Source organism: Gorilla gorilla, chromosome 2, assembly GCF_029281585.2.
Source record: "Gorilla gorilla gorilla isolate KB3781 chromosome 2, NHGRI_mGorGor1-v2.1_pri, whole genome shotgun sequence".
NCBI classification, from domain to species: Eukaryota; Metazoa; Chordata; class Mammalia; order Primates; family Hominidae; genus Gorilla; species Gorilla gorilla.
Genome location: NC_086017.1, coordinates 31,655,036 through 31,675,599, shown reverse-complemented (window position 1 = coordinate 31,675,599; position 20,564 = coordinate 31,655,036). Strand labels below are relative to the sequence as shown.

Genomic DNA, 20,564 nt, shown 5'->3' with positions numbered 1-20,564 from the left:
GTATATGTGTGTATGTGTTTATGAATACTTGTCCATAACTGTATTAAAGATGCATTAATATAAAATAAACAATATCCAGGGAAGCTGTAGTATTTATTTCAAATGTCTTCATGAAGGACTGTCAATTCCTGAGGGAGGTGTGACATAAATATTGATGGTGGTGAAAGAAGCTAAGAAATATTGAATACTTTCAGTGTGTTAGTTAATGTTCAAAGTATATTGCATGTATGACCTAATTTCATCTTCACTGAAACTATGTAAAATAGGTATTTATTAGACTCTCCACTTTTGCCATTACTTTTAATGGCAAAATTACTTTTGCACAACCTATAGAGAAGCAGAGGCACAGAGAGGAAGTGAGCTGATGAAAGCTGTATGGCTGAGTAGATGGCAGAACCAAGCTCTGTCCTCAGGCAGTTTGACCTTGAAGTCCATACTCTTCACTGTTCCTTCAGGTACCTCCAGGAGAGGACCCTGGGACCACTCACAACCTTGTTCTACAGGAGAGTTTTTTTTTTTTTTAAATTTTCTGATTCTTTATCAACCCTCCAATGTTTTCTCTGTTCATGTGAACAGTAGAGAATTCTCTAGCTTTCCTTCTGCTGTCATTTAATGTTCATTACTGCAGGAAGACTCCAATTATTTGTAAAATGCTGGAACTTAAGGAATGTATCCCTCACCACCCTTAGAGTGCCTGCTGTGAAATAGCTGCTGTCTCCGACCACATCCTTGCTTCTTTTCCTGTCTGTGTGAACGGTGGCAAAAGTTACTATCATTCACACTTTCTAAAAAAAGGAATGACTCTCAAGTGGACTCCTTCCTGAACCTCTGCTTCTCCACCCCTTGCCATTGTTTAGACATCAACAACTATATCACCCTCTGTGTTGCCTTACCAAATATTTCTTCCGACTAGTGTCACCTAGGGGAATTGGACCAGTGAAATATGGGCTGTTAAGCTACTAGCACTGAACAGGGCCACTGTGCTGGAAACATAAGTAATATTCTATGCAGCCCAAGTTATCGGATAATTCACAATCAGGTTGGGGATTGCGGTAAACGTTGTTCTCTCCTACGTACCAGCCATTCCCCTCTCCCATATTCTAATTTGTAGTCAGCCTTCAACAGTTTAGTCTATAGTGGCCAGCTATTTATTTTCCCAGCTTCGTTTGCTCCTGGAAATGCACAGGTGACTACTTCTGGTCAAAGAAACTTAAGAGAAAGTTGGCTAGAGCAGCCGTCCCCAACGTTTTTGGCACTAGGGACCAGTTTTGTGGAAGACATTTTACCCACGGACTGGTGGGGGGTTGAGGGGAAGAAGCGGATGAAACTGTTCCACCTCAAATCATCAGGCATTAGATTCTCTAGCAGCAACCTAGATCCCTCGCATGCACAGTTCACAACAGGGTTTTGCGCTCCTAAAACAATCTAATGCCCCCGCTGATGGGAAAGGAGCGGAGCTCAGGCCGTAACCTTTGGCTTTCCCGGCGCTCACCTCCTGCTGTACAGTCCAGCCTGGTTCCTAACAAGCGAGGGACTGGTTCTGGTCCGCAGCCGGGAGACTGGGGACCCCTGGGCTAGCGTTTGTGGGAAAAATTAACCTTCATAATTTGAGAGAGAGACAAACACAGAGAAAGAGACAAGAAAATTTCATTCTCCTTTTCCCCAGTGTCCCTCTCTTCTGTCTTGCTTTTAAACATTGCCGTGTGAAAACTTGTTTATTGAAGTCACTTTGTGACCATGAGGAAAGACAATGCCAATGAAATGAAGAATGCAGAGTGAAAATTTAGGGCCTATGTCATTCACAAGGCTTGTAAGCCACTGAAAGAACCCCGGAACCACCTAAATCTACACTTTTTTTTTTTAATTTGCAAACAACATAAAATATTTAAGCCAATTTTAGTTTTATAATCTGTTTTTTGAAGCTAAAAGCAATTTGACTGATGTAGGGAGACAAAACACAAACACTAAAAGTAATTTGAGAGGAATACAAAATACCGTGTATTCAAGTGACAAATAGTTCTGGTAATAAATACTGTAGGTAAGAAAACAAGTGATACATGAATTAGATGCAAGCTTCATCGAGCCAAGGGGGGTTCACCTTGATCTCAAGTCCCTTTGGTGCTTGTCATTTTAGAACACTGTTTGGTGAAAAAATAATCAGAATTTTTTTCTGGTTTGCGTTTGTATGTGCATTCACTAAAATATTGGCGTGAGAAAAATATTTAACATTAGAAATAATTGTTCTTTGTGAGTGACTTATATGGTACTGATAATTACAAACTGAAAAATCTTACACAACTGGGTCAATATTTAAATGATATGGGAGTTTCTGTAACCATCATAAAGTCTGAACATATTAATTTCCTACAAAGCGTTTACACATCACATTTTTAACAAAAGTAATTTTGTTTGAAATGCCACATTATCATATTATAGTTACAATCAGCATTAGAGTGCAAAAGCAGCAATTCAATATTTCTCCACCATTTCCCTATGGTGTAAAAACAGTCATCAAGGAACTTCAGAATAATTTGCAGTTTTACCTTAAATGCTCTAAAATATTTATCAAAATATTAAACTATTCCGTTTTCATTGTAACTAATTTTTTTCATACTGGAACTCCGGTATGATGGGGATGCCATCACATGGAATAATTTCATTTCCTACTTAGTTTCTATTCAACTTCATCACCCTTCTTTATCAGGTTCTTAAAAGAAAATCTAGGCTATGGATACAACCACGTAACTGTACAAATAAAACTAGATATATGAAGTTTTTGATATATGATGAGGATACATTAGCTATACAAGAATAGATGAGGCATATATGTACAGACATGTACATAAATGTATGTACATATGCATATAGACATATTGTGTGTGTGTGAGAGAGAAAGGGAGAGATCTTTTGTCTTAAAGAAGAACATTTTGTTTTTTATTCTTTTGAGATAGAAATGATTTTATAGGTATGCATAGTCTTACACAGTTGTATTCATGTATATGGGCAAATGTGTCTCAACAGTTGTTTTTTATAAAAAGCACCATTACTACATAGCCTTTTAAAAAAGAATTATCAAACACGTAGATATGTCGTTTTGAATATAACGTTAATTTAAACAATGTGAGGAGCAGGCCTTCACTGTTTTGCTCAGAAGTCTCAGGGCCTCCAGTGGTGCACTCTACTATGATATAATGAATTTTGAAAGAAGTCATGTTTTAATTAATCACCTTTTGTCATCTCTTTTCAGTTGTACGTTTGCACAGATGGCCATAATGTGTTTGGGGAACTGACAGAATTTACTTTTATATTAAGAAAATGCTCAGTCTATACCCAAAATACTTTTCTTCCCAATTGCATTTTATTTTCATGCATCATTAAATAGTGTAATAATTTAATGATTTCTCAGTAAAGTGACAACTTCACCTGAGATTTGATGTACAGCTCTGTGCAATTCATTAGCATACATTGACGTTCAATAAACCTAAGCAATGGGAACTCCTTGGTTATACAGGCAGATTTTTTCTTTTTTCTGTTGTAACCTTATCTGACAATGTGGCACAATCTGCTTTGATCATATGTAGGTAGTACGTGCTCCATTTGCATTTACTGTGTATTCTTTGGAAACATACCTTCTGTGGTTAAGGAGTTTTCTGCTCTGATATTGCTATTGAATTTTGTTTCACTGGTTGAGTTTTCTAGTTCACTTCTGAGATATTGCTATTGACTGTGTGCAAAATTATCACCTTGGGCCAGAAAATTCATCTGAACATAGCAACGCTTGACTTCATCCCCAGAGAGAGGCTGTAATGTCTGATGAAAAGAGAAGTGAATTAAAACAAAATGTGTTTATATACTATATACACAGTGAGTGTGCTGCGTCCGTGTGTGTATGTGCATGTGTGTGTGTGTGTTTGGGGGGCTTACAGGCATACACATGCACTGGACATGTAATGAATGCAAAGTCCAGTAAATCAGTGTTTAGGATACAAATAACAATTGCCAAAACCCAAATAATTATCATAGTGAAGATTTGGCTACAGTGATTTAAACCTAAAGTTGTCCAAGATGATATGTGACTAATTTTAACTTACAAATTTAGTATGAATAACCAACTACATAAAGTAAGATGCTGGACTACCTACTCTCTAATTACACAGTCTTTTAAAGTTTTTATGGAGCATATCATTAATATCAATAAACATATATGTACACATATTGTAATATATGTATACTGTATAATATGTATACAGTATGACAATAAAAACTCCTGAGTATCCACTCTGCGGCTTAACAAATAGAAAATTACGATATTTTTGAATTCTCTTGTATTACTGTTTTGATTGCATCTTTGTTCTTGTCCCCCCATCAGGTAACTTACTCTCCTGAATTTTGAGTAATTCATTTGCTTTTTTTAATTTACAGTTTTATACTATATGCCCATATCTCTGAACAAAATTTTATGCAGTATTACTTGCTTGCTTTTGATCTTTATATAACAGTAAGATTCCACATGCATTAATTTGTCACTTGTTTTTTTTCACTCAACATTGTTTTCGAGATTTATTTATGTTGATGAACATCATTATATTTTATTTCTTTTCCTGCTATGTTCCAATCTATAAGTATTCCACAGTTATTTAAACTGGTATACTGTAACTATGCATTTGGCTTCTTTCCAGGGTATGATCTTTAATAATGCCAGTATCAACTTTCTTGTGCATGTCATTCTTTTTCGGTTTCCATTCCAGAAGTTTCTATGTAGTATATACCTACTACTAGAATCAGTGAGTTGTAGGATACATATGTCTAAATTTTCTAGGTAATGACAAATCATTTCGCAAAATTGTACAATTTTACATGTTCACCAGCAAAGTATCATGCGTGCCTGTCAATTAATTAATCAATGCTGAGGTTTAGCCAACTTTTTAATTTTTGAAAAGTTTTCTTTCCATTTCAAAGTTGGTTTAGCCAGGCTGGGCGCGGTGATTCACACCTGTACTCCCAGCACTTTGGGAGGCTGAGGCGGGTGAATCACAAGGTCAGGAGATCGAGACCATCCTGGCTAACACAGTGAAACCCCGCCTCTACTATAAATACAAAAAAATTAGCCAGGCGTGGTGGTGGCTGCCTGTAGTCCCAGCTACTAGGGAGGCTGAGGCATGAGAATGGCGTGAATCCAGGAGGCAGAGCTTACAGTGAGCCAAGGTCACACGACTGCACTCCAAACTGGGCAACAGAGTGAGATTCCGTGTCAAAAAAGAAAAAAAATTATTTTAACTTGACTAAACCAATGGTGGAGAAATATTGGATTGCTCCTTTTGGAGCAATAAAAAAGTTGGCTAAACCAACTTTTTAAATTTTTTTTTTTTTTTTTTTGAGACAAGGTCTTCCTCTGTCATTCAGGCTGGAGTACAGTGGCATGATGATGGCTCACTGCAGCCTCAACCTCCCAGGCTCTAGTGATCCTCCTGTCTCAGACTCCCGAGTACCTGGGACTGCAGGCAGGAACGTGCTACTGTGCCTGGTTAATTTAAAAAAAATTTTGTAGAGATGGGTTCTCATTGTGTTGCTCAGTCTGGTCTCGAACTCCTGAGCTCACATGGTCCTCCTTCCTTGAACTTCCAAAGTGCTGATTACAGGCGCGAGCCACCACACCTAGCCAACTTTTTAGTTTTTGCAATCAAGTCCCCTTGTGATTTTAATGTACATTTTTCTGGTTATCAATGAAGTCAAATATCCTTGCATAAGTATGATAAATTTTTTCTTTCTGACGTGAGATGTGCATGCAAACCATTGCCCCATTTTTTGTTTAGTTAATCATTCTTATTTCTGAATTTAAATGGATTTTACATTACATGATTAAATGTTTGCTGTATTTTTTAATTCTAAGTATCATTTATTTGTCAAGAAGAATTCTCTTAAACTTTTATTAGGTGGGAGTATTTATCATAAAAGCCTTTAAAAATTTGTCAAATGCTTAATTTCCAGTATTAGGATAATCATGCATATTTTCTACTATTGAGATAAGGACAATTTATTTATGACTATTTACATTTCTTAACTTTCTGCTGCATTTAGTGTGCTCAACGCTTGGTGGAGATTTTTTCTTTTCATCTAAATTTATGAGTGAGAATTTTCTGTAATTTTACCACCTTCTACTATTCTTGTCTCATAAAATAACTTAGAAACATTTACCTGTAAGATTTTATGTAAGAATGGAGTTTACATAAAATTGCAATTATCAATTTCTTGAAGTTTGGTAAAACACCCCTGAAAAAATATTTTTACTTGTTGGATATTTTTAATTATTGACTCCATTTAGTGTATTCTTGCAGGATTATTGAGGGTTTTAATTTTTTTAATCAGTTTTGTAATTAATATTTTTCTAGAATTTTTAAATGAAGTTTCAAATTTCTTTTTGTTTTCTTTTTTTTAATCACAAAACTAACTTTATTGTATTTTTCCCACTTAGATTTCTTTGTTAAATGTCTTTACTTTCTCGGTGACTTCTGGTTCTTATTTTCTTGACACACACAATGTCCTCAGACTTCTTGGGGTTTTCTGTGTTTTTCTTTTAATACAAGTGGAAGCTATAATTATATCCCTTTTTTATTCATTCCTGAAATTACTTATTTATACAGTCCCTCTATTTTTCTTTCCAGAAATTTTTAAAATTTATTAGTCTCCTCAAGAAACCAAGCTTTGTTTTCTATTTTATTTTTCATGTATCTTTATTAAGCCTAGTTTGGAACATTTTGACTTATTCTATTATTCTATTCATAAATTATTAATTTATTGATCTAATATAATTATCTAAATCATAGCTTATTTACTTTTTTAAAATACAAGCATTTCTGCGACAAATTTTCCTCTCGGATCTGATTTTGTTGTACCCCTTAACTATTGCTATGAAGTATTTGCATAATTTGATTTTAAGCCTTTTATAATTTACATTGATTTATTCATAATTCATGAATTATTTAGATGTGTTGTTTTTCTTTTCATTTTCTTATGTTGGTTCTTCTTTTTATTTATCTCCATTTATTTTTAATTGTCTTGCCTTGTGGTCACAGAATGTGAGCTGTATGATACTAATTCTCTGAAATGTATTGAGACAATTTTATTGACTAGAATAAATATCAATCTGTATAAATGTTCCAACTGGGCTTTAAAAGAAGTATATTCTCCTGTTTAAAAATAAAGTGTAATGAAAATGTCCATTAGATAAAGCTTATTAAATGCTTATTAGATAAAATATATTCAATATTTTATTCACATATTTTATATTCTTACTGTTTTTTATATGCTTAATCTATTACTAAAATGCTTTATGTGTATTATGATGATTCATTGATTTCTCCCTGTAGTTAAATTTAAATTTGCTTTATAATTTTGAAGTAATGTTATATTTGTATATGTATGTATATATCTGTATATAAATATATGAAGTATAACCTAATTGTGTGTGTATATATATGTATATTTATGTATATATGTGTATTATATTTGTATTATATTTATGTATATATGTGTATTATATTTATGTATATATGTATATTATATATTTATGTGTATTAATTATATATAATTAATACACATAAATATATAATATATATAATTATATAATACATACGTATATAACATATATACACACATATGTAGCACATATGTGTACATATAATTAATTTGTATTTTCCTAGCAAATTAAGACTATTATTATTTAGAACATTTTTATCCATACTAATTTGTGTCTTAAAACATAATTTTTATTGTGTTAATTAACAACCCTAGATTTTTTTTGTAAGAGTCAGGTTTTGGGTGGTATGTACTTTCTCACCATTTTACTTTCAGATTTTTTTCTGTTACCTTGTTTTAGGTTCGAGCTTCTGGCAAAGAGCATATAAGTGTTCTGTTTTCCAATCTCATCTGACAATCTTTTTCATTAATTCTAGAGCTTAGTCTATTTACATTGATTGTGATTAATGATACGTTAAATTCATTTCTAACATCTTATTGTGTGCCTTTTATTTGTTCTGCTTTCTTTATGTTTCTTTTTTCTTTTCTATTTTTGCCTTCTTTCTTGTTACTTTTTCACCATTTTGTGACTATTTTTAGTGATTAAAGCACTTAACAGTATATTTATAACCAAGTATTAATTTAAATAATGTATTTTCTATTCCAGAAAATTACAAGGCCCTGTTAATAACAAGAACACTTTTCCGTCAATTGCTTCCTAATAATTTATATGCAGTTTTCTACCATAATTTTACTTTTGTTTAATTTTGAATATGAAAATTAAATAGCTATGTTATTATTTGATGTTATCAAAGTTGGTTTAGATTCATTCATGTGTTTCTCAGTTTCTTTGCTCATTTCTTCATCTTTAATCTCTCATCTTCCTTTTGGCATTTTCTTCAACCTGAAATGATGTTTTCATTAATATAGGAAAATTTAAAATATATTAAAAAATACAAAAATATATTTGGATAATGAATGCTCATTACCTACCTCCACAATTATCAACATATGACCTAATAGAGGCCATATATCTTATTTCTTTACCTTTCTCATTTCCTCCATACGCCCATGGAGTGTAAGGCCATATATCTTATTACCCTTTCTCATTTCCTCCATAAGCCCATGCTCTAATGTATAGTTGCAAGCAAATCCTAGTAATTATATTTTTATCTAGAAATATTTCGGGATATCTCTCTGAGAAATAGGCTTTTTATTTAAAAATTAACACACTATTATGATCACACCCAAATTAATAATTTCTTAATATCATCTAATAATCAGTTAGAGTTCAGATTTCCCCACACTGTCTCATTAATATATTTTTCCATTGATTATTAAAATCAAGTTGCAAACAGGGGAAAAGATGGCATTTAGTCAATAGGTCTCTCAAGTATCTTTTGTTATTATTATACCTTATGTTCTAGAGTACATATGCACAACGTGCATGTTTGTTACATATGTATACATGTGCCATGTTAGTGTGATGCACCCATTAATTCGCCATTTACATTAGGTATTTCTCCTAATGCTATCACTCCCCCATCCCCACCCCCATCACGACAGGCCCCCGTGTGTGGTGTTCCCCATCATGTGTCCAAGTATTCTCATTGTTGAATTCCCACCTATGAGTGAGAACATGTGGTGCTTCGTTTTCTGTCCTTGTGATAGTTTGCTGAGAATGATGGTTTCCAGCTTCATCCACGTCCCTACAAAGGACATGAACTCATCCTTTTTTATGGCTGCATAGAATTCCATGGTGTATATGTGCCAAATTTTCTTAATCCAGTCTGTCATTGATGGACATTTGGGTTGGTTCCAAGTCTTTGCTATTGTGAGTAGTGCCACAATAAACATACCTGTGCATGTGTCTTTATAGCAGCATGATTTACATATAATCCTTTGGGTATATACCCAGTAACGGGATGGCTGGGTCAAATGGTATTTCTAGCTCTAGATCCCTGAGGAATCACCACACTGCCTTCCACATGGTTGAACTAGTTTACAGTCCCACCAACAGTGTAAAAGTGTTCCTATTTCTCCACATCCTCTCCAGCACCTGTTGTTTCCCGACTTTTTAATGATCGCCATTCTAACTGGTGTGAGATGGTATCTCATTGTGGTTTTGATTTGCATTTCTCTGATGGCCAGTGATGATGAGCATTTTTTCATGTGTCTGTTGGCTGCATAAATGTCTTATTTTGAGAAGTGTCTGTTCATATCCTTCACCCACTTGTTGTTCGATTTTTTCTTGTAAATTTGTTTGAGTTCCTTGTAGATTCTGGATATTAGCCCTTTGTCAGATGGGTAGATTGCAACAATTTTCTCCCATTCTGTAGGTTGCCTGTCCACTCTGATGGTAGTTTCTTTTGCTGTGCAGAAACTCTTTATTTAATTAGATCCCATTTGTCTATTTTGGCTTTTGTTGCCATTGCTTTTGGTGTTATAGTCATGAAGTCCTTGCCCATGCCTATGTCCTGAATGGTATTGCCTAGGTTTTCTTCTAGAGTTTTTATGGTTTTACATCTAACATTTAAGTCTTTAATCCATCTTGAATTAATTTTTGTATAAGGTGTCAAGAAGGGATCCAAGTTCACATTTCTATATATGGCTAGCCAGTTTTCCCCGCACCATTTATTAAATAGGGAATCGTTTCCCCATTTCTTGTTTTTGTCAGGTTTGTCAAGGATCAGATGGTTATACATGTGTGGTATTATTTCTGAGGGCTCTGTTCTGTTCCATTGGTCTATATCTCTGTTTTGGTACGAGTACCATGCTGTTTTGGTTACTGTAGCCTTGTAGTATAGTTTGAAGTCAGGCAGCGTGATGCCTCCAGCTTTGTTCTTTTGGCTTAGGATTGTCTTGGCAATGGAGGCTCTTTTTTGCTCCATATGCACTTTCAAGCAGTTTTTTCCAATTCTGTGAAGAAAGTCATTGGGAGCTTGATGGGGATGGCATTGAATCTATAAATTACCTTGGGCAGTATGGCCATTTTCATGATATTGATTCTTCCTATCTATGAGCATGGAATTTTCTTCCATTTTTTTGTGTTCTCTTTTATTTCATTGAGCAGTGGTTTGTAGTTCTCCTTGAAGAGGTCCTTCACATCCCTTGTAAGTTGGATTCCTAGGTATCTTATTCTCCTTGAAGCAATTGTGAATGGGAGTTCACTCATGATTTCATGATTTGGCTCTCTGTTTGTCTGTTATTGGTGCATTGGAATGCTTGTGATATTTGCAATTTGATTTTGTATCTTGAGACTTTGCTGAAGTTGCTTATCAGCTTAAGGAGATTTTGGGCTGAGACAGTGGGGTTTTCTAGATATACAATCATGTCATCTGCACACAGGAACAATTTGACTTCCTCTTTTCTTAATTGAATACCCTTTATTTTTTTCTCCTGCCTGATTGCCCTGGCCCAAACTTCCAACACTATTTTGAATAGGAGTGGTGAGAGAGGGCATCCCTGTCTTGTGCCAGTTTTCAAAGGGAATGCTTCCAGTTTTTGCTCATTCGGTATGATATTGGCTGTGGATTTGTCATAAATAGCTCTTATTATTTTGAGATACGTCCCATCAATACCTAGTTTATTGAGAGTTTTTAGCATCAAGGGCTGTTGAATTTTGTCAAAGGCCTTTTCTGCATCTATGGAGATAATCGTGGTTTTTGTCTTTGGTTCTGTTTATATGCTGGATTACATTTATTGATTTGCATATGTTGATCCCGCCTTGCATCCCTAGGATGAAGCCCACTTGATCATGGCAGTTAAGCTTTTTGATGTGCTACTGGATTCGGTTTGCCAGTATTTTATTGAGGATTTTTGCATCGATGTTCATCAAGGATATTGGTCTAAAATTCTCTTTTTTTTGTTGTGTCTCTGCCAGGCGTTGGTATCAGAATGATGCTGGCCTCATAAAATGAGTTAGGGAGGATTCCCTCTTTTTCTATTGATTGGAATAGTTTCAGAAGGAATGGTACCAGCTCCTCTTTGTACCTCTGGTAGAATTCAGCTGTGAATCCATCTGGTCTGGTACTGTTTTTGGTTGGTAGGCTATTAATTATTATCTCAATTTCAGAGCCTGCTATTGGTCTATTCAGGGATTCAACTTCTTCCTGGTTTAGTCTTGGGAGGGTGTGTGTGTCCAGAAATTTTTCCATTTCTTCTAGATTTGCTAGTTTATTTGTGTAGAGGTGTTTATAGTATTCTCTGATGGTAGTTTGTATTTCTGTGGGATCAGTGGTGATATCCCCTTTATCATTTTTTATTGCGTCTGATTCTTCTCTCTTTTCTTCTTTATTAGTCTTGCTAGTGGTCTATCACTTTTGTTGATCTTTTCAAAAAACAGCTCCTTGATTCATTGATTTTTTGAAGGGTATTTTGTGTCTCTATCTCCTTCAGTTCTGCTCTGATTTTAGTTATTTCTTGCCTTCTGCTAGCTTTTGAATGTGTTTGCTCTTGCTTCTCTATTTCTTTTAATTGTGATGTTAGGGTGTCAATTTTAGATCTTTCCTGCTTTCTCTTGTGGGCATTTAGTGCCATAAATTCCCCTCTACACACTGCTTTAAATGTGTCCCAGAGATTCTGGTATGTTGTGTCTTTGTTCTCATTGGTTTCAAAGAACATCTTTATTTCTGCCTTCATTTCGTTACGTACCCAGTAGTCATTCAGGAGCAGGTTGTTCAGTTTCCATGTAGTTGTGCAGTTTTGAGTGAGCTTCTTAATTCTGAGCTCTAATTTGACTACACTGTGGTCTGAGAGACAGTTTGTTATAATTTCTGTTTTTTTACATTTGCTGAGCAGTGCTTTACTTCCAACTATGTGGTCAATTTTGGAATAAGTGTGATGTAGTGCTGAGAAGAATGTATATTCTGTTGATTTGGGGTGGAGAGCTCTGTAGATGTCTATTAGGTCCACTTGGTGCAGAGCTGAGTTCAATTCCTGGATATCCTTGTTAACTTTCTGTCTCACTGATCTGTCTAATGTTGACAGTGGGGTGTTAAAGTCTCCTATTATTATTTTGTGGGAGTCTAAGTCTCTTTGGAGGTCACTAGGGACTTGGCTTATGAATCTGGGTGCTCCTGTATTGGGTGCATATATATTTAGGATAGTTAGCTCTTCTTGTTGAAATCATCCCTTCACCATTATGTAATGGCCTTTTTTGTCTCTTTTGATCTTTGTTGGTTTAAAGTCTGTTTTATCAGAGACTAGGATTGCCACCCCTGCTTTTTTTGTTTCCCATTTGCTTGGTAGATCTTCCTCCATCCCTTTATTTTGAGCCTATCTGTGTCTCTGCACATGAGATGGGTCTGCTGAATACAGCACACTGATGGGTCTTGACCAGTCTGTGTCTTTTAATTGGAGCATTTAGCCCATTTACATGTAAGGTTAATATTGTTATGTGTGAATTTGATCCTATCATTATGATGTTAGCTGGTTATTTTGCACGTTAGTTGATGCAGTTTCTTCCTAACATTGATGGTCTTTACAATTTGGCATATTTTTGCAGTGGCTGGTACCAGTTGTTCCTTTCCATGTTTAGTGCTTCCTTCAGGAGCTCTTGCAAGGCAGGCCTGGTGGTGACAAAATCTCTTAGCATTTGCTTGTCTGTAAAGGATTTTATTTCTCCTTCACTTATGAAGCTTAGTTTGGCTGGATATGAAATTCTGGGTTGAAAATTCTTTTTAAGAATGTTGAATATTGGCCCCCACTCTCTTCTGGCTTGTATGGTTTCTGCCGAGAGATCTCCTGTTAGTCTGATGGGCTTCCCTTTGTGGGTAACCCGACCTTTCTCTCTGGCTGCCCTTATCATTTTTTCCTTCATTTCAACTTTGGTGAATCTGACAATTATGTGTCTTGGAGTTGCTCTTCTCGAGGAGTATCTTTGTGGCATTCTCTGTATTTCCTGAATTTGAATGTTGGCCTGCCTTGCTAGATTGGGGAAGTTCTCCTGGATAATATCCTGCAGACTGTTTTCCAACTTGGTTCCATTCTCCCCGTCACTTTCAGGTACACCAATCAGACGTAGATTTGGTCTTTTCACAGAGTCCCATATTTCTTGGAGGCTTTGTTCATTTCTTTTTACTCTTTTTTCTCTAAACTTCTCTTCTCACTTCATTTCATTCATTTGATCTTCAGTCATCGATACCCTTTCTTCCACTTGATCAAATCAGCTACTGAAGCCTGTGCATGAGTCGCATAATTCTCATGCCATGGTTTTCAGCTCCATCTGGTCATTTAAGGTCTTCTGTACACTGTTGATTCTAGTTAGCCATTCACCTAATCTTTTTTGAAGGTTTTTAGCTTCTTTGCGATGGGTTCAGACATCCTCCTTTAGCTCGGAGAAGTTTGTTATTACCAGTCTTCTGAGGCCTACTTCTGTCAACTCATCAAAGTCATTCTTTGTCCAGCTTTGTTCCATTGCTGGCGAGGAGCTGTGTTCCTTTGGAGGAGAAGAGGTGCTCTGATTCTTAGAATTTTCAGCTTTTCTGTGCTGGTTTCTCCCCATCTTTGTGGTTTTATCTACCTTGGGTCTTTGATGATGGTGACCTACAGATGGGGTTTTGGTATGGATATCCTTTCTGTTTGTTAGTTTTCCTTCTAACAGTCAGGACCCTCAGCTGCAGGTCTGTTGGAGTATGCTGGAGGTCCGCTCCAGACGCTGTTTGCCTGGGTATCACCAGCGGAGGCTGCAGAACAGCAAATATTGCAGAACAGCAAATATTGCAGAACAGCAAATGTTGCTGCCTGATGCTTCTTCTGGAAGCTTCATCTCAGAGGCACACCCAGCTGTATGAGGTGTCAGTTGGCCCCTACTGGGAGGTGTCTCCCAGTTGGGCTACTCAGGGGTCAGGGACCCACTTGAGGAGGCACTCTGTCCATTCTCAGATCTCATACTCCATGCTGGGAGAACTACTACTCTCTTCAAAGCTGTCAGACAGGGACGTTTAATTCTGCAGGTTTCTGACGCCTTTTGTTCAGCTATTTCCTTCCCCCAGAGGTGGAGTCTACAGAGGCAGGCAGGCCTCCTTGAGCTGTGGTGGGCTCCACGCAGTTCGAGCTTCCCAGCTGCTTTGTTTACTTACTCAAGCCTCAGCAATGGCGCACTCCCCTCCCCCAGCCTTGCTGCCACCTTGCAGTTTGATCTCGGACTGCTGTGCTAGCAGTGAGCAAGGCTCCGTGGGCGTGGGACCTTCTAAGCCAGGCATGGGATATAAACTCCTGGTGTGCCATTTGCTAAGACTGTTGGAAAAGCGCAGTACTAGGGTGGGAGTGTCCCAATTTTCCAGATAGCGTCTATCACGGCTTCCCTTGGCTGGGAAAGGGAATTCCCCAACCTCTTGCACTTCTGAGGTGAGGCGGTGCCCCGCCCTGCTTCAGCTCACACTCCATGGGCTGCCCCCACTGTCCAACAAGCCCCAGTGAGATGAACCAGGTACCTCAGTTGGAAATTCAGAAATCACCCATCTTCTGCGTCACTCATGCTGGGAGCTGTAGACTGGAGCTGTTCCTATTCGACCATCTTGGTGCCGGATCCTTAAGTATCTTTTAAAGGAATATTTAATCTGTAAGATCTTCCCCTTCCTATTTTTTAATTGAGGAAATCAAATTATTTTTTCCTGTAGAATATTCCATGTTCTGAATTTGACCAATTATATCTTTTTGGTGGCACTTAACTTCCTCTTAAATTCCTTGTGTTTTCTATAAACTGATATTTAGAGATTTGAAAAGATTCAAATTTGATTTTTTTGGCAAGAATGTTTTGTAGGTGGTTCTACATACTTTCTTTAGAATTTTGAAGGCACAAAATGTCTATTGTCTCTATTTGTGTGTTGTTAAGATTGATCAATGGATCAGGTTTTGTTACACTAATCTATTCATTATGCAATTCACCATCCATGAGCCATTTAACATGATTTTGGAAAAATTCATGATGATTGCCTAGGCACCTTATTTTATTAGGGCTTGCAAAATGGTGCTGTTCTCTTCTTCTCCATGAATTACTTTCTGAATTAATTCTTTTATAAATAGGTAATTTTCCTCATCAAGTGTTTGATTTGATAATGATTTTATAGTTTTTGTAAACTATACAGTTTATACAGTATAGGATAAATAAATGCTAGCTGCTTTTATTTCTTCACAAGTTTCAGAGAAGTTAGTTATTGCCATACATTGGAAACCTCCAAATACATCTGAGCTCCATTTTGTTTTGTATTTTTTTACTGTCATTATGGATTCTCACATTTAGCATATTTTGTATTCCATCAGTTACATTCATCATTCTTTTTGTTGTTAACATTGTCCCCTCTTGGGAAGTAGAAAAACTTTCTACTTTCTTTTGACCTGACTATAATAGTCTTTGATAAACTTCTTGCTTCCTATATTCTGGTCTCTTGAATATTTCCTCTCCCAGTCCTGAAATTCAGCAATTTTCCCAAAAAGTTCTGGTTTCTCTACGTGGGAAATGTTATTTAAATACCACTATTTTGAGCGATCAGGGTGTTCGTTGCTGCTGTGTTTGTCTTGCTTATAGAATTTCTAATAGAATAAGCTAAGAAATAGGATTCATGCTAAACAGAATACAATGAGTTTATACTGATATTTTCAATTCTGATTTAAGATTTGAGATTATTTTTATTAGATTCTTTGATTCTTTGCATTTGTATCTCTTTTCTTTATATTTCCTATGTGGAAATCCTGGTTGCTAAAGACATTAATTACATTAATTACTTACTTAAAATGTGTATATATATATATATATATATATATATACACACACACACACACACACATATGCACACACATACATATGTGTGTGTGTGTGTGTGTGGTGTGCTGTGTGTGTATATATGTTTTCATTATATATGTACATATATAAACAATTTACCATTTAATTTATCTTTACAACTTATTTTATCCTAAGAATAGCTACCAGTAATGTATACTCAAAGTCCTATGTTTAAATTAACTCATTCAATATAAATCTTGTGTAGGGATGTCTCCAACTTCATATGCATCTAATTCCATTTGATTCATTTTGTTTAATAATTACATAAAACCTTTATACAGATCCAAAATCAAACTTTAAAACAAGGTACATTTCAAACAATCCAGCTTTAATCTCAGTACTCTCCATCTGATTCATTCCTTCTCTAAAAGTAACTAATTTTATTAGTTTTGGTTTATATTTTATTAATAGAAATAAATAAACGTATACATACATACATACACACACATATATAGTTTTTTTATTATACTTTAAGTTCTAGGGTACATGTGCACAACATGCAGGTTTGATACATATGTATACATGTGCCATGTTGGTGTGCTGCACCCATCAACTAGTCATTTACATTAGGTTTATCTCCTAATGCTATCCCTCCCCCAGCCCCCACCCCCGACAGGCCCCAGACACACATATATAGTTTTTTTTTAAGTAATGGTGATATCTTTCTTTTTATCATGAATGGTAAGTGCTTTTCTATGTCAATTGATATGATCATGTAGTTTCTGTCTTTAGATTCACTGATTTTTAAATATTACATTGGCCTTGAATTCCTAGAAGAAACCCTAATTGATCATGATGTATTTTTCTTTTTATACATTGTAGATTTGATTTGTTAATATTTTATTGATTATTTGTGTGTCAGTTTTCATGAGGTATATTGGCTTGTAATGTATTTGTCTATTTACTTTTGCCATCTTTGGTTCTGGTATCAAGGACATGCTGGTGTTATAACGAATTGGAAAGTTTCCCTTCTCTCCTGTTTTCTGGAAGATATTGTATGGAATCCATGTAAATTTTTCTTGAAATGTTTGTGAGAACTCTCCAGTGAAACAATTTATGCCTAGAGATTTTGTTTTCAGGTTATTTTTATCACAAATTTAATTTCTTTTTTAGTTATACCTCAATTCAGGTTACCTATTAGCTTTTGGTTTATATTCTGGTTTTTTGTACCTCTCTCTTTCCTTGCCTTCTTGCACATTTTTTAGTATTCAATTTTAATGTACCTAGTATTTTTCAGTATGTGTATATATATATATATATATATGTGTGTGTGTGTATATATATATATGTGTGTGTATATATATGTATATATGTATATATATGTATATAGGTATATATGTGTGTATGTGTGTATATATGTGTATGTGTATATATGTGTGTATGTATATATGTATATATATGTGTATATATATGTGTATATATATATCATTGTATATTGATTATAGGGTTTGTTGTGGGGTTATATACATTCTTAAATTATCACAATCTACTTGTTTCAATACCTTATTTCAAAAAGAATCTAAAAGCCTTACCACATTATAGATCCCTTTTCTTCTCCCCTTTATGATACAGTTATCTTTGATGCTGCCTACATATGTTGAAAACCGCATTAGACAATATTATATATTTTTTGTTCTCAATTATCAAACATAATTTTAAAAAACCCAAGAGTGCATGAATAGTCTTTTATATTTACCTAGGTATTTACCACTTTTGTTGCTTTTTCCATTCTTGAAAGCTCCTTAGTTTCTATTTCTTTTTCTTTGCTTAGATTCCATTTTTCCATTTTTTCAAGAGTAGTTATTATTGCATGCTGGAGCATTTTAATAATAGCTACTTTAAAATCCTTCTTAGCTAATTTCAACATCTATGTCATCTTGGTACTTTGCATGTTTTTGAGAATCTTTTCTCAAATCCTGTTGACATTTTTCTAGTTCTATATAAGATGAGCAATTCATCATTATATTCCATACATTTTATGTTATAAGACTCTGGTTTCCTTATCTTTTCTTATAGCATGCGGGCAACCCATTGATGTTTAGAATGCATGCCCTTCCTGGCTGCCCTTCGAGAACTGTAGTTCAAATGTCAATTTAGTTTTCAAAGTCTTTGTGGTACTATTTTAATCTGTCCTACTTTGGTGCTACCCAGAGGTCAATCTGAGACTTAAGCAGTGTTCCACATCATTGTTCATTTCTCAGAGCTTTGCTGTGTGGATTCTGGTTGGATTCATGTATTGGCTGCTCTAGGGTTTCCCCTGGGACTTTGAACACTGATTTAAAACATTTGTTTATTCAGATCACTCCTGTCCATAACCCTTCCCCCACTCTCTAGTTGGGAAAAGAGGTGATTTGCCCCTTTGCTGTCATTACCTTCCAGCAGGAGAGGAATAATTGACAACAGTCCACCCAATAGCTCTATGGCCACAGCACTGGCACAAAGGAGAGGAGGCACAAGCACTTGCAAGGCAAAGAGGGTCAACAGCGTTCTTTTTCTTCGCAGTCTCTGCAATGGCCATGCCCAGTGGTAAGTGGACGGGTGTCATCTCTGCTTGGATTCACTTAATGCAGAGTAGAGATGGTCAACAGTTCTTTTCATAGTCTCTGGGGCCACAGCACAGAGCAAAGAATCTGGAGTCATAGCTTCTAGTGTTTTCCTGGAGGAGGGAAGGTAAATTCAAGAAGGTGTTATACTACAGGTCTCTTTGTAAAGAGAGTGTGTGTTAGAAGGGGACTTTTTCTAAAATATGTTTGAGTTGTTATTTATGTAATTTAATTATTCAAACATCTTTAAATTTGATTTTTAAAATATATTTGTAACAATTTTGATACTAATTTTCTTATCCTGTGTCACTACTATTTTATATATGACTTGGTTAGTTCAGGCTGCTATACTAAAGTACCATAGACTGGATGGCTTATAAACAACAGAAACTCATTTCGCATAGTTCTGGAGGCTGGAAGTTCAAAACTAGGATGCCAATATGGTTGAGTTCTGGTGGGAGCCCTCTTCTAGGCTGCAGCCTGCCAACTTCTTATATCCTCACATGGCAAAAAGACAGTCAGCTGGCTCTCTGGCCTTTTCTTATGAGGGCACTAATCCCATTCATGGGTGATCCACTCTTATGACCTAATTGGCTTCCAAAGGCCCACCTCCAGATATCATCACATTGGGGGTTAGGAATTCAACATAGGAATTTGGGGGGGACACAAATATTCGGTAAATTGCAACATAAGAACATAGCAAGTAGAGAAGAATGTTGTCTTTTTAAATTAAAGAATGAAGCTCTTTAATAAACCCTTTAACTCTGAGCTTTTACCCTTTATCCTTATTACTTAAACTATGTGAGAAATGATTATGTTCATGGTTTTCACTGCATGTAACATTTTGTTGTGCTATACAGATATTTCACGAGGTCGATGCTAATTATTACATATAATATACATATGACATTTTATGTAATTCACATGCATAAAAATCTAGCCACATTAAGATAGATGTATAAAAGTATACATTCACTATATTATCTTTGAACATACCAGGTAATATACTTTTTCATATACAATGTAATATTTTATCTAACATATATAAATATAATAATAGTTTAATATTATATTTTAATAAGTTATAAAACATTTGACAATTTTCATGTGTTAAGTCTATTTTCTTTAATTACTGGGTTGCTTTTTATTTCTACAACTCTTAGTTTACCGCAAATATTTTCCCTCATTCAAAAAAATTCTGTATAGCATGAGTTGTTTATTTTTTAAAGAGATCTCATAGGTTGCAGCAAAGCCATCCTCAGAAAATGCATATTAAAATTATTGACTGACAACATCTCTCATCTTTCTTCTGGAATCCAACATCTGATAAAGCTTTTGCATGTGAAACAGATGGACAATCTTATGTTTTCTTATAAGTCAAGGGAAGACAGCATTATTTGCTTGGCATGAAACAGCCATCACAATTGGCTTTCTAGGCAATGAAAATATTAGGATGAGCTATGGAATAGACAATTTAGAAAGAGCAGATTTAAAATCAATTTAAAGAGTTTATATATTATATGTAAGAAATTACTTTCTGTTTCTTATCAGCACAATACAGCTCCCATTTGTGGACACTGTAAGAAGTTTCTGACAGCATTTGGAGACATTTTGAGTCAAAGTGAACTGCTTTCTGGTTTTCTCTACTCAGTACCTTAGCAAAGTCAAGATGACCCTATTAATATCTTTAATCCCCATAGACAAATCTTTCAAAGCTTTCT

At 35.4% G+C, this 20,564-nt stretch overlaps 1 protein-coding gene across 4 annotated transcripts in view; it reads left to right on the top strand.

The window, feature by feature from the left end:
- ZNF385D (zinc finger protein 385D) overlaps nt 1-20,564 on the top strand; it is a 943,735-nt gene that overhangs the window by 533,693 nt on the left and 389,478 nt on the right. The window contains exon 2 of one of the 4 annotated variants that reach the window (XM_055383493.2): nt 18,680-18,826. The exons of 2 other annotated variants lie outside the window; for them this stretch is intronic. In XM_055383493.2, coding sequence (XP_055239468.1) covers nt 18,811-18,826 — 16 coding nt within the window. In that variant the 5' untranslated portion in view covers nt 18,680-18,810. The remainder of the gene's footprint in view (nt 1-18,679; nt 18,827-20,564) is intronic. One more of the 4 variants, XM_019024768.4, reaches the window with a different exon arrangement.